Below are 20,604 nucleotides of genomic sequence, written 5' to 3' on the forward strand. Positions count from 1 at the left end.
TAATATTTAAGACTTAACTTAAATTAATTAATCTCTTAATACCTATTTAACTATTTGTCATTCTCTCCATAATTTTTAAGTGCATTACCGTTTTCACCCTTGCTTTCTTCCCTCCCAGAGCTTGCCTCGATTCAGGGGAGGTATTTTTGTCATTTTGAAGAGTTCACAATAAGTTTTTCGTCAAGCGTAATCATGCTATTGAGAAATGGCAGGCTTGACCTTTATGAGCCTGAGCCTTTAAACCTAATGTTTCATTTTTCATCTTTTATTTGAGACCTAGCTTTTAATTTGATTTTTCATTTTTCATCTCTTATTTAAGGCCTGACCCTTATTTGAAGGGTTCAGGATCAGGTCCTCAAGCCTTTTTTTTGGACAACAAAACTAAAAACCAAATACATGATTGAGAAAAAACCATCCGCTGGATAAGAAAGCATGAGTAGAATCTAATATGCATTCCCCTTATCAAGCATGAACAAATACAAAATTTATACAAGACAAAGTAACGAGATAATAGACAAGAAAACCAAATTGAAAGATGATGAACATAAATTTCACAATCCATTTCATTCAATATTATCAACTAATATCAATTATAGATCAAGCCAAAATAACATCATAATGATTAATTTTAATGAAAGGAACCAAGAACTTAACCACCTACATTCCGCATAATGGCCTCCGCATGATTCAAAACGTCTTCAGAGGCTGTAATCACAACATAGCCCTATTGCATAGAGAGAAAGATGACAACATTTATGATCATTTTGCTTTTCTTTCAATCCATAAGGAAAAATAAATAGCACGACGATACTTGAAAGTGAGCATGGTGAGACCTAAAGCTATCTGCATTCTGCAATCAAGTATGAGGGGTGTCTGAGTCCAGATTTGCACTCGACAATTGGGTTTGAGAGGTGAGGGGTGAGAGGCTGAGAGCTCAGGTGAACTATCCGCTGTCGTGCATCAAGAAAAGAGAAGGAGGAGATTGGAGAGGTGACTGGCTACTACTGGTTGGGACTGGTGAGTGGTGAGGCTGCAAGGGGTGAGAGCCGAGATGAGAGGCTCAGTTGTAGAGTCAAAATTGTGCGAACGTGACTCGACTTTAACATTTTTTCTCAGAGAAAATGGCAGGTTTAGTAAGTAAAATGAAAAAGAAAGGAGATTCAAGCTTCATGAGCCTCCTGAGCTGAGTCTATTTTTTGAAAGCTTAACAGGATTGGATTTAAAAGTTTTATTTTTTTAAAATTAAATTATTTTTAAGCTTGCACTTTTATAAAAAATAAATTTAAATAAGTGGTCGGTTAAATCCGGTCCTTATTTCGGCTTTAATCGTGCATCCAAACACCCGTCGACGTGTGCTCCTATTTCATTTCATCCCACCTCCAAACAGAGCCGAACGATTCGAGCTCACAAAATTCGAAAGCGCAGTCCCGTGACCGGTGACCATGAGTAGAAGAAACAAAGCTCCCCGACCAGCAAACGTTTAGACTGCTCCGATCAGGGTAGCCTGGAAGTGTTGTCCCTTGCTCTAATGTTCGTACTAGAAGCCAATAAAGCCAGATAGCTGGCTAATTCCTCATGTTCTTTATGGCTCTAGACTTCGAGTTCTCCTGAATTGGCGAGGGACTGAGAAGGACAGCTTCTTGGTCCCTGTTGTATGAGCCACGAAGGTGGAGGTTTATGAGGGAAGATGTTGAGCATGAAAAGTGACTGCACATTTCTTGGGATTAAGCTTCGCGGTTCTTTGGAAGGTAGCAGCAGCTGTAGGAACCTCTTTCATCTGGAGACGAGGGAGTTGCTAAAAAGGGATCGTCGTAGATGCGCTATATCTGCTAAACAAAGTAATCCAATCAACCAAGAATTTAGGTTTTCGTATTTTTGTGGAGAAAATGCAGAGTTTTTGAGAAGATCCCCTATTTTGAGAAATGGGTTGAGATTGAAATGCATCAAGGAACCTTTTTCTCGAAACAAGGACCTGCTTAGTTATATGAACCCTTTATGGAAAGAGGGGCTCCTTTTGATAAGGGCATCTATTTATACAGCCGTTATATCTGGAATATGTCTACTGGCATGGTACGGGCAGAATAAGGCCAAAGGTTTCATCGAAGCCAAGTTATTACCTTCGGTTTGTTCAGCAATCAGTGAATACATTCAGCGTGACCTTGAGTTTGGTAAGGTTCGTAGAATATCACCGTTAAGCATTACATTGGAGTCATGTTCCTTTGGGCCACACAAGGAAGAATTTTCATGCGGTGAGGCTCCCTCAGTCAAGCTTCGAATTCGCCCCTTTGCAAGTTTGAGGAGGGGAAAATGGGTGATCGATGCTGTTTTGTCACAACCTAGTGTCTTGGTAGCACAAAAGAAGGACTTTACTTGGTTAGGAATACCACAATCAGAAGGTGGTATACAGAGACACTTATCAACTGAAGAAGGGATAGATCATAGGGCAAAAGTCAGGAGGCTTGCACGAGAGGAATCAGCTGCTCGCTGGACAAGAGAAAGGGATGCTGCAGCTAGGGAAGCTGCTGAGGCCGGCTACTTTGTTTCTGAGTGTTTTGGTCTATATGAGGATGATGATTTAAAGGAGATTGCAACTCCTTCCACAGTATCGGGGAATTCCAAATCCTTTTTCTGCATGAATGAGGAGAAGCATGATCATCATTGCATGGACACTGGCGTTGATTATGACATGAAACATGCAAAATTGGAAAAATCATTTGGGGTTAAATTTCCTGGTTCTGGGCTTAGATTTTGGTCCAGAGTAATAAAAAGGGGCAAGGCACATAAATTTAAAAGGAAGGCTAATGGGACTGACATTTGTGCGTCTGGTATTGCCGTTAAACGAAGAATTTTTGAACGTAGTGCATCAGCAGCTCATACATATTTTTCTGGCCCACATGGGAAGTTTGGGGACGCTTCATCACCTTCTGAATGTTTTCATTTTATGAACCACAATGAACTTTCGGTGATGAGTGAGATTGACAAAAGTGCAGAATCTGTTGCCAACATTGATGAAAATGGAAGTGATAGTATAAAAATAGCGACACATGTCACAGATTCGGGAATTTGTTCTCCTGCAGTTCGTGAAAATGTTACTGGTCACTCTGATTGTGACAATCGTAACCAAAATTCAACCTTAGAGACGGAAGAGAGTGAATGCGACAATTTGCAGTCTAGCGGAGATGTTTCAGAACCTGTTAATGTTAATGGTTCTGCAGAGGAAAATGGGGAGATGGGACTCGATGTTGCTGACAAACAAACTGATGATAACACGCCAGGGGTGCAAAGAGGTTTAGCATCTGAAATTCCAGGTTTTTTGCGGCCTAATCCTAGATTGGCAACATGTTTTCAAGTTCCTATTAAAACATTGATTCTGAAATCTAGCTCAGTCTCATTTTTCAGAATTGTTGGGGAGTTCTTATCTTGCTTTCTTTCTGGTCCCGCTCAAAATTTGAAGCCTGGCGCCGGTCTGAAAGTTGAAGATATTGTTACAGAACATGTTGATGGTGTAGGTGTCCAGCAGTCTGAAGGAATTACTAATATGCTTCCTTTTACATTGGACTCTGTTCATTTCAGAGATGCAACGGTGATGCTGCTTGCATATGGTGACAGAGAAGTTAGGTGAGCCAATCCTATCTTATGATGAAATGTCTCAACTAGCTTTGGATTTTAATATTGCTTCAGAAAACTAAAAGATGTTCTGTCAAATCCATTTTTCTTATGGTATAGCAATAAATTATATCGACATGTTTGATGAACTATCCTTATTGGCACATAAAGGAATTCGATCTATATGTGGGTTTCATATAAAAGAGGAAATTTTATTAGAAAGAGAGGCCTATGCAAAGAAACGGAAAAGATGGGATATCTACCTTGTAGAAATTTCCCCAAAATAAAAATCCTAAAATTCAAAAGTAAATATATGTCATATATGTTGTATTTGATTGAACATTCTCGGATACCCTGGCATGATGTTCAAAATTCGACGATTCATTCAATCTACTATTTCAGGCTTGGTTTTGGTTGTTCATACGTGCTTCTTTTGGGGACTCTCAATTTCTGTATTTTATAGTCATGTTAGTTTGGACGATTCTGTGATTTATATTTGGTAATGTCAAGGTTTGAATTGTATCAAAACTATTTTGCATTTCTTGTATGAGATTCGTCGTAGTATTTAATTTCTTAATACTTTTGTGGAGTTATGGAATTTCTAAGTTAATATTTAGATTGTAATTTTATATGTGAGGGCTGGGTCTGAAGTCCAAGTTGTTGCACACTTGCACACAACAAAATGCTTTTATGAAGAGTAAATTTTTACATTAGAAGTGCTGGGCTACATCAAGTTAGGCTTTTTCATATTAGGAAGGATATCATTTCATGATTATCTATGACTGTTTATGTCTTTAGCATGACTACTTGATGAAATGTGGAGTTTTTTTAACTGTCAGGGAGATGGAGAATGTCAGTGGGCTTGTGAAGTTCCAGAACCACTATAGCCGCATTCACGTACAATTGAGTGGAAATTGCAAGACTTGGAGATCAGATATGATGTCTAGAGATGGTGGCTGGCTGTCTGCCAATGTTTTTGTTGACATTATTGAGCAGAATTGGCATGCTAATTTAAAAATTGACAATCTGTTTGTACCGGTAAGATATATTCTAGTTTGAAATTCCAATTTATTCCTACCTTGCCATTGAAGTTTGATAGAATGCTTATATTTCTTGTGTTGGATTTGGGTTCTGTGCAGCTATTTGAAAGGATCCTAGAAATTCCGATAACATGGTCTAAGGGAAGAGCCAGCGGTGAGGTGCTTTTCTAACTTTCAAATACTCTCCCTCCTTTGGCCAAATTCACACTCTCTTTTAAGTCTAGGATTTTGACATCGGACCTCTAAAATGATTCATATTGGAGTCCAGCTAAAATGTAAGTTTCTGCCATGTATGCATGTGTATGTATGCTTATAAATACAAACATAAATAGACAGAGACATGCAGACACCCATATATAAATTTAATATGCACATACTTCTGGCTGATCATTCTGAGTGGTCATATAAGCCCAAAAGCTGTCTCTTGTATTCCAAAGAATTCTCAGCTTAAAAGTCCTTAGGGAGTAGAACATTGTAAACGACTGTCATCTTTTTCCTTCATAAAAAAATATTATTTATTTATTTTTATTTTAAAGAAGCACAATAAGTTGCCACCGCAACCAGATTTTAAAGCAAGAAAAGTACAAACATTGGATTTGTGATCTGCCATGATTGAAGCCAGCTGAGCTCTACCATTCCATATTCTTTAATTAGGCTATTGGACTTTCTGTGTTATAATATAATAGATTTTAATACATTTTTTATGGATGTTATTTTCAACTTGCTTTGATAAATTAGAGTTACAAATTACTCTTTCCGGTCTTATTTACAAGTCATTTCTAATTATTCCACGAAAACTGATGAGAGGTGGTTAAATTATTGATGTTCTTTAACAAAGAAAGAAAATTTTCAATTCATCCTTATTAAATGCCTCATCTTTAAAATGCTTTCTCTCCCATATAATTTTTTACTCTCTATGCATCGAAAATTGTCAAAGGATAAAATATTTGCCACTCTGTATAAAAATATTTAGTAGACTACTTGATGGTGAACTTTATGGTGATTTTGCTGGAACATAAATACTACATATTTTTTTGGCTTCTTGATATGTTTTCTCCTATTGGTTATTTTGTATTTCTGTGCTTAGGTTCATTTGTGCATGTCAAGGGGCGAAACTTTCCCAAATTTTCACGGACAGCTAGATCTGACGGGCTTGGAGTTCCATTTATTGGATGCTCCATCATCATTTTCTGTATGTATTACTTTCATCTGTACTATAATGCCTTATACTATCCTCTCATTTGCCATATATTGGATTTTCTAGATTTTGTGAATCATTAGAAGAAAAAGTGAGACTGTTTTTGATAAGAAATATGGTTACTACTTAATGCATCTATATGCTCACCAATTAATAAAAGTTGCATCTAAAATCTAAAAGTAATAAGATAGGTGAAGGGCGTATAAACTTGTGATGATTTTAACCAAGTAGTTTAAGCCATTTTGTTGATATGGGCAAATCTAAGAATAGCTCACACAAAACTTAACATGATAGCCAAGTCTAATGGCTGCAAGATTTGAGGGCTCAAAACAAATGGTGGATGAATTAAAGAGTGCAAGTTCAGGTGAAAAAAAAAAAAAAAACAGAGAGACAAGGTTGTGACCTGAGGATTTTGAGACTCAAAGAATACAAGCCCATGCAAATGGAAAACTAAACTTAGAAGATAAAAAGTAGAGTATGTGGGGGAGTGCTGGAGAAGAAAAGTCTCATCTGAAAATAACAAGAAAGGTTAACCATGTAGCTTGGTCTGACAAGCCCAATATAAGCTTTGACAAAACAAAATATGCTATATGTGAAGGTGATATGAGCAATGAACATGGAGACAATGAATTGTTTATATGGTTAGTAGCATGAATAGAGAAAATCATATTGTTGAGATGAAGGTATATGTAGACAAAGTGATATCCTTTAGCTGTTAAGAGATATTGAGAATTTAGGAAAATGTTGTAGGTTAGTAGAAGAGGTAGCCTGGGGCATTGTAATCAGGCGCTTTCCTCATTGAATTGATCAGGCTAAATTACTATGGGTTCAAATTTTAGCTCTTCAACCTCAATTTTAGTTTTATTTGATTTCCATAAACTTATGTTTTTGATTTTTTTTCCATCCTCTAAAATGTTGTCAGTTTTGTACTCTGTACATGTATTTGAAATAAACTTCCTTATTTTGATTGGTTTATACTTTATAGATAGTATGACAACATTGTACTTGCCATTAATGTTGATGACTTCCTTATGCTTGATAGTATATTCAATGGTTAGGCATATAGTTTGAATCTAGACTAATTATTATGCAGAATGGTAAGCTTGAATTTGAATTGATTTCCTACCTAATTTGTTGTATTTTTTTGAATCTCCTTGCAGAACATGTCAGTTAGTTTATGTTTTCGCGGCCAAAGAATATTCTTGCACAATGCAAATGGCTGGTTTGGCAGCATTCCTCTAGAAGCATCAGGAGATTTTGGCATTCATCCTGAAGAAGGAGAGTTCCATCTCATGTGTCAGGTGGAATTGGTGCTTGAAGTAGTCATAAATTCTATGCTGTTTTTCAGTAGATAGATCTTTCTAATTAAGCAATTACTTGTTCAAGAAATTGTAATTTATTTATGGCAGATATTTTGCTTACTTTGCTTATTCCATGTCTCATTCAAGTCTTGGCAGATAGTTGGAATTGTTTTCCTTTATCTTATAATATTTATATGTTCAAATGTCCAGGTTCCAAGCGTTGAAGTGAATTCCCTAATGAGAACTTTTAAGATGAGACCTCTCTTATTCCCTGTACGTTTCTTTTCAGTTCAGTGCATTGATTTCAATACTTTAATGTTATTTGCTTTTTTATGTTTTGTATTTTTGTTCTCTGCAATTCTGAAATTCGAAAATAGTAATGGTTAATTCCATAAACATTCTCCCAAGATTCATTTGCTTTGCCTTTTCTTTTTGGTATTACAAGTGCACTTCTCATTTCTAGCTAATTGTTAATAGTAGCTAATGGTTGTTGAGAAAATAGTTTGGATGCTTCAAAAATACTAGGAAGTTGTATATGACTTATAGTAAGGGTTAAATGCTCCTTTTTTCTATTACTAAATGAAAACCACCCCTATGATCAATTTCAAATTCATTCCTCCTTCCGATGAAGTTGTATTAGCTTGGCCAATATCATTTTTCATATTCCTCAATTAAGATTTATTGATTGCAGATTGCTGGTTCAGTTACTGCTCTATTTAATTGTCAAGGCCCATTGGATGCTCCTGTATTTGTGGGTAGTGCAATGGTTTCTAGGACATTCTCTCAATTACATATTGAAACCTCTACATCTGCAGCATTTGAAGTACTTGCTAAAAGTAAAGAGACTGGGGCACTAGCAGCGTTTGATCGTGTTCCTTTCTCACATGTGTCTGCCAATTTCACTTTCAATACTGATGACTGTGTAAGCTGTCATGATTACTAGCACAAGGCTGTTTGATGTAATGACACGCTGCAAATTTGTCATCTTATGTTCTGTTACTTTTTATCCATGTAACAGGTTGCTGATTTATATGGAATTAGGGCAAGCATTGTAGATGGTGGTGAAATTAGAGGGGCTGGAAATGCATGGATATGCCCAGAGGTATATAGACGCTTGTTAGAGAACCTGTATTTTTTTATCTCAGCAATGAGATACTATACCTTGGTTAAACTACGGGTTCACATTTTTCTTTCTTGTAATCTGTTTTGGTTATCGTGAACAACTTGGAGGCATTAGCATGCTCATGTAAGGTTGGAATGCCATCAAATAGGCTCCGTTAATGATGTTCAATTGGGAAAAAATGCCACTTTAAGTTTCTTAGGGGTTCTAATTTGATCTTCCTCACGAGCTTTGGTTACATGCAGCATTGCACAAGGAAGTGATATTCATAGACCTAAATGTAGTGAATCTTGCATTCACCAATTATCACAAATTACGGAAGTTGGGGTTTTCAGCTATTTGGCTGGAAGAAACTTAAAATGTGAATATCATTTCCCATTTACCGCCCCTTCCAGATGAAGGAGGCTTTGTCTCCTATAGTTGCTGCCTCACTTCTAATGTATACTTTTGTGTTTTTTCCGTTCAGGGTGAGGAGGATGAGACAGCTTTAGATGTGAACTTCTCTGGAAATTTGGGCATTGATAAAATCATTCTTCGTTACATACCCAGTTACTATCACCTGATGTCTTTCAAATTAGGGGACTTAAATGGAGAGACAAAAGTTTCAGGATCTCTTTTGAAACCGTAAGAATAGCCATTTTTTATTTCTAAATTGCAACATTGTTGCTTGTGATATCATCTGCTTTTCCTTCCTCCTGTTTATTATGCTTTTATACTTAAAGTTGCCTAGTTCCATTTTTTTTTTCCTGATACTTCTTTCCTCATTGAATCTCTTCTATCAATAATTTTCTCAATTTAACTTATTTTTAATGCAGGAGATTTGATATAAGATGGACTGCAGCTAAAGCAGAAGGGTCTTTTAGCGATGCCAGGGGAGATATCATTATCTCTCATGAGTTCATTACCATTAATTCTTCCTCAGCTGGATTTGATTTGTATATGAGAGTTCAAACGTCTTACATTGATGATTTTCCTCTTAGAAGAGAAGAGTTTTATGCAACAAAAACCATTCCATTTACTATTGATGGAGTTGAGTTGGATTTGCGTATGCATGGCTTTGAATTCTTCAATTTGGTTTCTCCATATACATTTGATTCTCTAAGGCCTTTGCATCTCAAGGCAACTGGAAGGATTAAGTTTCAGGGGAAGGTCTTGAAACCTAGCATTGGTGATAAGGAACAAAAGTTTGAGGACAGGCATCAGGAACAAATATCGGAGAAAGGAAGTGCAGATAGCCTTGTTGGTGAGGTTTCAATCGCCGGTCTAAAACTGAATCAACTGATGTTGGCACCTCAGCTATTTGGGTTGCTGAGAGTTTCTCCTGAGTGTATCAAGGTCAATAAACTTTCTCTTCTTAAAAATCTTTCTATCTAGATATTTTATTATTTTGGCCAATAGCATCAAGAACAAGTAAAAATTAAATGAGTTGGAGTTTAATTTTAGTTTCTGTATTATTGCTACCTAACATTATTTTGTCCTTTTTAATATATAAATTTTCCTAACCATCTTTTTTGGTATACAGTTGGATGCCTCTGGCCGGCCTGATGAAAGTCTTGCATTTGAGTTTGTTGGGCCACTACAGCCTAGTGGTGAAGATGGTCCACAAAGTGGAAAACTGTTGTCCATATTCCTTCAGAGGGGGCATTTAAGAGCTAATCTTCGTTTTCAACCATTTCATTCAGCAAACTTGGAGGTATCCCTGTCTTAATTTTGGGTCCATTCTTTGGAGTCTGCTAATTTTTCTGCTTGCAAAATTTTGATTTGTTTTATATTGGACCGGAAGATGCCATAGAAATTCATCCTTTTCTTCATCCCTGTGGCACTCACTTGTAGGTACGGCATTTTCCACTTGATGAGCTGGAGCTTGCATCTCTCAGGGGAACTATACAAAGAGTATGACTCAATGTTTCCCTACTTTATTTTTTTTTTTTAATTTCTTTCCCCGGCACTGTGGTAATCTTCTGTCTGTGCCTCAATTATATTGAAGTTAGTCCAATTATGTTAGGAAGAATAGAGTCCATAAGATTCTCACTTCTTACTCTCTTATCTGTCTGAGAAATTCATTGAGGTGTAATGCTGAATTATATTTCTTGCCTCACGTCTTTTCTTTTTGGTTCGTGATCTTCCTTTGCATTGAGATGTGAAAATGTTGGGACATGGTTAAATTGATGGTTTGTTTTGGTATAATATTGGCTATTTTGCTCCAATTTTTTCCCCTATTGGTGAAAGTAGGCTTGTGCAGATTAATGTTTCTGCAAAATCTCCATTTGTGAGCTGCACCTCTTCTTACCATGAGGAATTAGTGCGCTTAAAATCTGCTAGTGGTCCTAACTAATATATATTTCAAATAGCATGTATAATTATTATCTGTTAGCATTTGAAGTCCTGCTCCTTGGATCACTTGGGATTGGCCAAGTTACTTCAATTTAATCGAGGATTGTAGACCAATGATTTGGGGGAAAGAATGAAGTATATATCAATGAATGGGTTGAGGCATTATTATTGAAATTTCATATAAAGAAATATAGTTTGTTTCTCAGCTGGTAGATTATTTGCTTTCAGGCAGAAATCCAGCTGAATCTTCAGAAAAGAAGAGGACATGGAGTTCTATCTGTTCTTCGACCAAAGTGCAGTGGTCTGCTTGGTGAAGCCCTTGATGTGGCGGCTAGATGGAGTGGAGATGTTGTGAGTGCCTTGGCCCAATCTTTTATTTGTTGGAACCTGAATTTAAGCTGCATGTTAGTTGACTTTTGGTTGTCCTGGGAATTTAAGGATTAAGTTTGTTTAGCATGTCTCAGAGTTGATTGTGAATGTGTCAGTGGTGTGTAACAGTCTGAGTCTACTAACTTCATATTTTTCAATCTTTGCCTCTAGCAAAACCCGTGCAAAAATATGGGTGTGTTTGGATTAAGATTTGATAAAATTGATTGTGAATAAACTTGATTTATATGATTGATTTTGAATATAATTGATTAAGTTTAGTGGCATAATTTATTTATAAAATTGATTAATGAGATTGATTATAATTATAATGTAAAAGCAATTGAAAATCAGGTAAAACCATGGTTTTATGAAAATATATCCACACACTCTTATTACCTGCTAAAATCGATTATGAACTCAATTATGGTTTTCTTAAAAATATTTAAACACCCCTATTACATGCTAAAATCAATTATGAACTCAAAACTATAGTTTTGTTCAAAATATCCAAACACCCCTACACATGCTAAAATCATTTATAAATCCAAAACTGTGGTTATCTTATAGGTTACCATTACTTGTTTTTCAATTATATTTTCCTAAAAATTTATCCAAATACCATATAAACTCTTTTTTTATAAATCATGATTTTGGGTCGTAATTGATTTTGGTATGTATAGAATATCTTTGCCATTAATGGTTAAATAGCAAGGGATTTTAAACACCATGTAATGAATTCAACATTTTTTATTTTAATGCAGATTGCAAATTTTTTATTACCATGGGTTTTAGACCCCATGAATTGTATGAGTTGTGGTGTTATTGTCTTTAGTTTGATTTTGTGCAAATGGAAAATTGTGATGTTCATGTTCAATGCTGATTATTAGTTGATGCACTGTTGTTCAGATCACTATTGAGAAAACTGTTTTGGAACAACACTACAGTCGTTATGAACTTCAAGGTGAATATGTGTTGCCTGGCACTCGAGATAGAAGCCCTGTAGGCAGAAAGGGAGATGGCTTTTTGAAAAAGCTCATGTCTGGGCATCTTGGTAATGTTATATCCTCAATGGGCAGGTGGAGAATGAAGCTTGAAGTAAGTAGAGCTGAGGTTGCTGAGATGCTTCCTCTTGCAAGGCTTATTTCTCGGAGTGCAGATCCTGCTGATCATTCAAGATCAAAGGTCATCAATGCTTTCTTTTGAGCTACTTATGGCATTGTCTTCAGACATTCATTCTTGTTTCGACTTTCTTAAGATCATTAGTGATAATATTATTTGTCTAAAGCATTGTAACTTCAGCTATCTTCATTATTATTATTTCTCCCACTATGTTTTTCTTTTTTGTATAGACAAGTGTATGACGGCCATTGTTAAAATTTAAAATAAGAATGAATTTTGTGGAAGTAATCCTGTAAGTAAGAATGAATGTATTTCTTATTTAATTTTTCAGAAATTTGAATTTACTGTAGGATAAAACAGATGTTATAAGGATGACTTTTGTGCCATGGAGAATCTGAATATATAGGACTTGTATATGCATGTACTTCTCTGACAGTTCCCTACTGAACTGCTTTTTCGTTAGTCTTTTTAATTGCAAAATTTTCATTATCTGTGGCTTTCCCCTCTTTTTTCCTTTTTTGACACATACCATGAAATACTTCAATTGCCAGACATTTCTGTAAGCTGATTGTTATCCACAAGTTTTTTATGCTTCATTGTTAAAGTACGGGCACTGACTTTCAAGTATTTCTGTGATGGTCTTGTTGTTTCCTTCGACAATCAGTAGTACTGTGAGTCTGTCTGTATATATATATATATATATTTAATGAAAAGTTCTGCATGCTGCCATGTCAAACATATGCAGGATATTTTTATTCAGAGTTTGCAGTCAGTTGGATTATATGCTGAAAGCCTTCAACAACTGCTTGAGGTATTTTTAAGGGATCATAAAATTTTAGTTCCTCTTAATTGTGGCAATACCTGGTGCATCTGAGTTTATGCTCGTAATTTAACATAAACTGCATTTGATATGTATTTCTTTCATTCCCCCCCCCCCAAACAATAATCATATTAGCTAAGAGTCTCTAGCTGGCACTGGAAAGATTGAAGTCTCTAGTGATCGTTATTAAGTGGATATTTGGACAACTTGCAGATAACAAGGTGGCATCATGCTCCATCAAATGACGTTGTTCTGGAGGATTTAGACCTCCCTGGTTTATCTGAACTTAAAGGTCGTTGGCATGGCTCTCTTGATGCTAGTGGTGGAGGAAATGGAGACACTGTGGTAAACTTTGTTCTGTTTACATTCCTTACAGTTGGTATGAATTATTTGTGTTTGAAGATTTGCTTTCTCATTCTTTGTGATATCAGGCAGAATTTGACTTTCATGGTGAGGACTGGGAGTGGGGAGATTACAAAACCCAGCGGGTCTTGGCAGTTGGCGCTTACAGTAATGATGATGGGCTCCACCTGGAGAAAATTTTTATCCAGAATGATAATGCCACCATTCATGCAGATGGAACTTTATTGGGGTCTAAAACAAATTTACATTTTGCTGTCCTAAATTTTCCTGTTAGTTTGGTCCCAACTCTAGTTCAAGTCATTGAATCTACGGCAACAGATGTTGTTCATTCTCTGCGGCAATTGTTAGCACCCATAAAGGGTATATTGCATATGGAAGGAGATCTCAGAGGAAGTTTAGCAAAACCAGAATGTGATGTGCAAGTAAGGCTTCTGGATGGTGCCATTGGCGGTATTGATCTTGGGCGAGCAGAAGTAGTTGCTTCTCTTACCTCATCCAGTCGTTTTCTGTTCAATGCAAAATGTGAACCCATAATCCAAAATGGTCATGTACTTATTCAAGGAAGTGTTCCTGTCAGTTTTGTACAGAATAACACGTTACAGGAAGATGTAGAATTGGATAAAAATGAGGCTGCTTGGGTTCCTGACTGGGTAAAGGAGAAGAATAAGGGGAATATTGATGATGGTAGTGACAAAAAACTTTCTAGAGAGAGAAACGAAGATGGTTGGAATACTAAGTTAGCAGAAAGCCTTAAAGGATTAAATTGGCAGATTTTGGATGTTGGAGAAGTCAGGGTTGATGCTGATATAAAAGATGGGGGAATGATGCTGCTGACAGCTTTATCTCCTTATGCCAATTGGCTCCAGGGCAATGCTGATGTCATGCTTGAGGTGGGTAAATTCAATATTGTCTCCTCACGGATGTATTTATTTAAGTCGTGCTTACTTATCTAAGGTTTGTCCTATGCTCCTATTTCCATTTTTAATAGGTCAGAGGCACAGTTGATCAACCCGTTCTTGATGGATATGCATCATTCCATAGGGCATCTATAACTTCACCAGTGCTACGGAAGCCACTCACCAACTTTGGTGGAACTGTTTATGTGAAATCAAACAGGTTATGCATCACCTCATTGGAGAGTAGGGTCAGCAGAAAAGGAAAACTGCTTGTAAAGGGGAACCTTCCTCTTAGAACTAGTGAAGCAGCCCTTGACGACAAGATTGAGTTGAAGTGTGAAGTTTTGGAAGTGCGGGCAAAAAATATTTTGAGGTTGTTATCCTTAACTTCTCCAGAAGGGTTCTTAAGTTATTCTTGACTTATTTGCGGGTATATGTTACTGATTTGACCTTCAAACCATTAATGTTATTTTGTTTGGAAATCATTTGTACTGTTGACTTATGAAACTGTGAATGTTTTCTGTTTTGAATACATGAATTTTGTTAACGTACGTTCCCTGATTTTTTTCAGTGGTCAAGTTGATTCCCAGGTGCAAATAACTGGTTCGATATTGCAACCAGATATATCTGGGAATATCAAACTTAGCCATGGAGAGGCATATTTACCGCATGATAGGGGTGGTGCTACTACTTCTGATAGATTTCCGTCAAATCAGTCTATGCTTCCTACTGGTGGTGTAAGTCAAGCAGTTGCTTCAAGATATGTTTCACGATTCTTCAGCTCAAAACCCGTGGCTTCAAAGACCAAAGTTTCTCAGTCTTCCGGTAATCCTATTTTACCTTGTGATTACTTCTTTCTGTATTTTTTTCTGAATCAGAGAAATTAAAAACTAACGGAGAGAAAATTACAAAGAATAATCATGAGATATCCTCCTGAAATGAAGAAGCAAAACCCAGTCAGGAAAGCAAGGCCATCCTATGAAATTGGAAAAATGGTGATGTTTCTTTCCTGACCAGACTCCTTAGCGTGCACAAACCAATATGTGTTTCTCTATCCTGCCAAATTATGAATGAACTAGTTTACTTTAGATGGAATGATGCACAATGACATTGCCGAAGATTGATTTCGAAGCTTTTGTATTATTTTTTTGAATAGAGGACAATGAATGGGTGCAGCTTAAATAGGAAGAATTGAACCAGATGAGGAGTAAAAAAATTCCTTCAGTCTCAGTCAAATAGGAAAAGTAAAGAATTCGAAAATAATAATTCTATACAATCTGTCCATAATTAATTCTGAATTCGTCAGTTTAAAAGAAACGAATGGACATCCCAATGAATCAATGAATCTGTGATTCATTGGGAGACAAAGAAAGGATTTTCACTCCCCCCCCCCCAATCTAGTGAGTAAATATCAACCATACCTAAATTGGATAAATTAATAACATAATGTGGATAAATAAAATATAAATCTGGGTTATTGGAGCGGACTTGTCAATATATGAAAAGTTTGGTGGCAAGCGTATATGTAAACAAGCCCAATAACACCTTGCCCAACCTTCCCTTTGATGAAGTGATAATTAATTCTGGTGTGTTTGATTTTATCATGACGGACTTGGTTCTTGACTCTGCTTATTGCTGCTGAGTGTCATGGAACGGTCTCATGCATATTAAGGATGAAGTTGTGATTCTAAGAGTAGTCTTTTTAGCCTAATTCCTGCACATATTTCATGGCGTGGTCCTGTACTTAGCTTTGCCACCATTCTGGAAAGTTGCTGAGTGTCTTTGGCTGCTCCAACTAACAAGATTTCCTCAGACATATTTAAAGTTACATGACAAATTTGGCACCAGAGGAACAGAATCCGGGTGGGAGAACTTGAGTTGACAAATTTTTGTAAGCATTCCTATTGTCCCACACACCCCCCCAAAATAAATAAATAAATAAATAAATAAATAGAGCAGGCTCAACAGGAACTTTGGCCGGCATTTCAGACTTCAGTGGAGGCAACATAGCCCCTAGCCCTCTATTCTTCCTTCCCTTGCTTGGTTTCCAATCTGGGGACTTGCCAAAGATCTTCAAACAAGTGCCCCGTGTGTGGCCTTACAAGCAGCAATGGTCGTGGTCGCATCGTGGTCTACCTTCCTTCTATTTCTTATCACTGCACCTAGGTTCACCGATAGCAGAGCTTTCATGAGCAACAGCAGTGGGGATGGGCTGCATGAGTTTTGTATGACATTCTTCCCTTTAAATTTTGATAAGACAACTTTGATTGATGGTGGCGGGATTTAAACTCAGAATTCTCCCCTTTCATCTTGTGATTTTGGAAGACCCAGGAGGGATTTAAATATTTGCTCCTCTCCAAGTTCTTATCTCTTGGCATCTACTGGACACCACCAATCTGAGATTTCAAAGGTGTCCAACTACAGTCCAAGGTTGGTGAGTTGCATTATAGTATTGAGTCAGAGAGATCTTACAATGGACTACCACAGCAGCCACGACACTCGTACAGTGGATCATCAAACATGCAAGGATAGAGAGTAGTGGGAAGTGGCTGACCAAGTCAAAAGAGGGGTGGGTGAAGTGGAACATTCTGTGACAGTAACTGTCCTGCATCTTCTGCACATAGGCGAGTAATGTGGTGGTTAGGATTTCATTAGTTTTAGCAATTCAGTCATATACTTCTCTAGTGTGAATAGGTGTAGGAGGATAGAAGTAGCTGATCAGATTAAGTGTTTTATGTCCACTTCTGCAAGAGAAATCATAAACTGTAGGAGCTGACCATGTACCTCTTAGGTAAATATTTTTGTTTTATGCAAATCTTTTCTCTCTCTTTTTTTACATTTTAGGCTACTTTTACCTGCAGAGGACAGCTGTCCACAAACTGCTGGAGCTGCTAAATCCAATTGAATTGATTAATCTTTGACACTTATCTATGTTGTTAATTAATTATTAGGGTTTCTGGTTATACCGTTATATTTTAGAATAGTTTTTTTGAATAGTTTTTTTCTGCATGTTATGACAATTCTTTAGAAATCTCACAATGCAGTTAAGTCAACTCAAGTTGAAAAGGATATGGAGCAAGTGCAGATTAAACCAAATGTAGAAGTTCGTCTTAGTGATTTGAAACTTGTGCTTGGACCTGAGTTGAAGATAGTTTATCCTTTGATTCTTAATTTTGGTGTTAGTGGAGAGCTTGAATTGAATGGTCTTGCTGACCCCAAATGGATAAAACCTAGAGGCATACTGACATTTGAGAATGGTGAAGTGGATCTAGTTGCAACACAGGTTTGTCCAAACTCCAATGTTTTCTTCTTAGCTCTTGTAGTGTAAACTGTAACCCCTGGGAGTCTTGTAAGCTGTTTTCGTTCACTTGGATTTCAAGTTCTTTTACTCATTGTCAATGTCATATCACTCATTTCAAATGCAGGTGAGGTTAAAACGAGAGCATCTAAATGTTGCCAAATTTGAGCCTGAATATGGACTAGACCCCATGCTGGATATAGCCTTGGTTGGATCAGAGTGGCAGTTTAGGATTCTAGGTCGAGCAAGCAATTGGCAGGACAAACTTGTGGTGACCTCAACACGTTCTGTGGAACAGGATGCATTATCACCCACTGAGGTAAAAGAAAACTGTCATCCCTCTGAAGCCTTTATAAACCTTAGAAACTCTCCATCATTGAAAGAGAAATCCGTTGTGCTTTAAATAAGAGATGCTTCATCACAGAGAAGGAAAAAAGGGAATACATTTGAAGCCAAAATGAAAGAACGTGATGAAAACAAGTACCGTGGATCATCTTAGTTCATTTTAGGGAAAACATTATTTTTTAGTCCCTGCACTTTGTTTTCGGTTTCTAGGTCCCTGCACTTTCCTCCATTTGCAATATTGGTCCCTACATTTTCAGAGGGATGCTAACGTGGCTTAAATGGTGTTTAATAATACTGACATGTCAATTAACACTGTTAATTTTGTGCTTATATGTTAAACTGATGCTAACATGGAATTTTTTAATAAGCAAAATTTTTTTTTAAAAATTACATGAAATGAAATAAAAAGGCTGACCTAGACTCTTTAAATGATCAGCAAAATGTACAAATTCCATGTAGACTTTTTTTCTTAAAAAAAAAAATCTTATTGAAATTTTCATGTTAGCATCAATTTGACATGTAAGCACAAAATTAACATTTGTAATTGACATGTCAGTATTATTAACATTGTTTGTGCAGCATCAATATCCTGAAAATGTAGGGACTAATGTTTTAGATGGGAGGAAAGTGTAGGGACCCACACCAAAACCTGAGCAAAGTGTAGGACTAAAAGCAGTGTTTTCCCTTGATTTTATTAGATTCACTCTGCTCTGGTTACCTAAAAGTTGCATCATGGCTTTAAAATCTAAATTTCCATAAATATTTTCATCTGGGAAACTAGGATGTTCTTCATGGTCAGAACTCCAGGCATCATGGTCCTGTAACTGTTTCTAACTTTCTGTATGCGCAGGCTGCCAGAAGGTTTGAGAGTCAGTTGGCTGAATCCATTTTGGAAGGGAATGGTCAGCTAGCATTTGAAAAACTTGCAACTGCAACTCTTGAAAAATTAATGCCTAGAATTGAAGGGAAGGGAGAGTTTGGGCAGGCAAGGTGGAGACTAGTATATGCACCACAGATACCAAGTTTGGTTTCTGTTGATCCTACAGTGGATCCTCTCAAGTCACTTGCCAGTAATATATCGTTTGGTACAGAGGTTGAAGTTCAGCTGGGGAAACGTCTTCAGGTAAGCATGATAGAGATCGTAAATCTGTCAAAATTTGTCCCCAGGACTATTTATTTTACCCATCTTCTCAATAATTAAGAAGACATCAAATAGATTGGTAGTAAGGGGAAAAGATTAGGTATAATGTTGCTTTATGAAGAAAGAAACAGCTACCCCTTCTTAAATTTGAGATCAGACTCTTCTGAGGTTATTATGGCAAAATGTCTTCGGGGATACAGGCTGTCATTCATTCCTGACAACTCTAGTTTCCATTAAGCTGTCAGCTTGAATTTGAGGAACAGAATCCTCTCAGTGGCCACTTTTCTCAGCGTTTCCCAGCAGCCAAATCTGGTCCATTCAGATTATCAAAATTTCATCCATGTATAGATCAAATGGCTTAAAAAATACATGTGGACAATTTATTCTTAAATAATAAAAAATACATTTTGACTCATAGTTTGTTTGAAAGAAAATATAGGGGTGAAAATGGTTAGGCTTGGGCTAGATTTTTACTAAACAGGCCTAACCTATTTAAATAAATATGCTGAATTATAAATTTAAGCCTAGCCCTTTTATTAAATAGACTTGGCTAAAATTTAAACAGGACAGATTGTATGTCTTCGTAGGTCAGGCTAAGCCTATTTAACCAAAAGGCTCATAATATTAAAATAAATAAACAGGCTTGCAAAGTCATACAACTTGACCTATTTAACAAAAAAACCAAGCTTAAATTTATAATTAGGCATATTTAGTCAAAATTTGACTTACACCTGACCTATTTTCACCTCTGATTTTTCAAAATATTTTCTTCATGATTTTTCAAAATATTTTTTTATTATTTAAAAATAAATCATTCATATGTACTTTTAAAAGCCATCTGTACATGGATGGGATTCTGATAATCTGAATGGATCAGATTTGGCCGCTTAGAGATGCTACGGAAAGTGGCTGCTGAGAGGATCCGGGTCCTGAATTAGATTGTTTGATCAATTTGTCGTTATCCAATGGTGCCAATTGATTTCTTTGGTTTCTACGACTGCAGGCTGCACTGGTATTCTGTAGTATTCGTTTATTATTGTTGTCATCTGAAGTAAATGATCTTCTTGTACCAGGCTACGATTGTGAGGCAGATGAAGGAATCAGAGATGGCTTTGCAATGGACATTGAGCTACCAGCTAACAAGTCGGTTGCGAGTGCTTTTGCAATCAGCTCCATCCAAACGCCTTCTTTTCGAGTATTCTGCTACCTCCCAGGATTAATTTGACGTGTTCCGCAAGTATTTTGTACAAGAGATACGCAGTAATGTACATGTTCATTGTTCTTTTGCTCGGATTGAGCTTCTCTATTTGTACAGAATATTCAATTTCTAATCAAAGGAAATATATCAATTTAGGCCAAAATATAATTTATTCTCATCAACTTAGAAGAATGATTATAGGCACACGGATTGCAATTTTGTTTTGAATAACTAACGTCTTCATTTTAAGCCCTTGGTATTTTTATTATTGAGAAATTAAAGGATATGTTCAGCCTCATGTAGATTGTTAAAAATGAATAAATGTGCAATAATTGGTTGGGATAATTGTACTAAAATCATCCGCAGTGTGCTTGGTGCATCCCAAGTCCATTTCAACGTTTATTTGAGGACTTCAGAATCATGATAATTAGCTTAGCGTGAGTAAACATTTTGATG

General features: G+C 36.6%; 1 protein-coding gene across 2 annotated transcripts; it reads left to right on the forward strand.

The window, feature by feature from the left end:
* Window positions 1–1,351: 1,351 nt before the first annotated feature.
* LOC129294438 (protein TIC236, chloroplastic-like) lies at window positions 1,352–20,330 on the forward strand. Of its 2 annotated transcripts, XM_054932818.1 has the most exons (24): window positions 1,370–3,308; window positions 3,387–3,618; window positions 4,446–4,644; window positions 4,746–4,805; window positions 5,734–5,838; window positions 7,005–7,145; window positions 7,356–7,418; window positions 7,837–8,067; window positions 8,164–8,247; window positions 8,732–8,889; window positions 9,081–9,600; window positions 9,788–9,958; window positions 10,099–10,158; window positions 10,828–10,950; window positions 11,875–12,150; window positions 12,833–12,898; window positions 13,121–13,252; window positions 13,339–14,160; window positions 14,259–14,539; window positions 14,738–14,991; window positions 17,211–17,449; window positions 17,592–17,783; window positions 18,660–18,932; window positions 20,024–20,330. In XM_054932818.1, the coding sequence occupies exons 1-24, from the start codon at window positions 1,688–1,690 to the stop codon at window positions 20,168–20,170; spliced, it is 6,450 nt and encodes a 2,149-aa protein (XP_054788793.1). In that variant the 5' UTR covers window positions 1,370–1,687; the 3' UTR covers window positions 20,171–20,330. The 2 variants fall into 2 exon arrangements, with proteins under 2 accessions (XP_054788794.1, XP_054788793.1); XM_054932819.1 differs by lacking the exons at window positions 17,211–17,449; window positions 17,592–17,783; window positions 18,660–18,932; window positions 20,024–20,330 and having other exon boundaries at window positions 1,352–3,308; window positions 14,259–14,596; window positions 14,738–14,876.
* Window positions 20,331–20,604: the final 274 nt, after the last annotated feature.

Source organism: Prosopis cineraria, unplaced genomic scaffold (genome assembly GCF_029017545.1).
Source record: "Prosopis cineraria cultivar Desert tree isolate PC_DT_omini unplaced genomic scaffold, ASM2901754v1 PC15, whole genome shotgun sequence".
In the NCBI taxonomy this organism is placed as follows: domain Eukaryota; kingdom Viridiplantae; phylum Streptophyta; class Magnoliopsida; order Fabales; family Fabaceae; genus Prosopis; species Prosopis cineraria.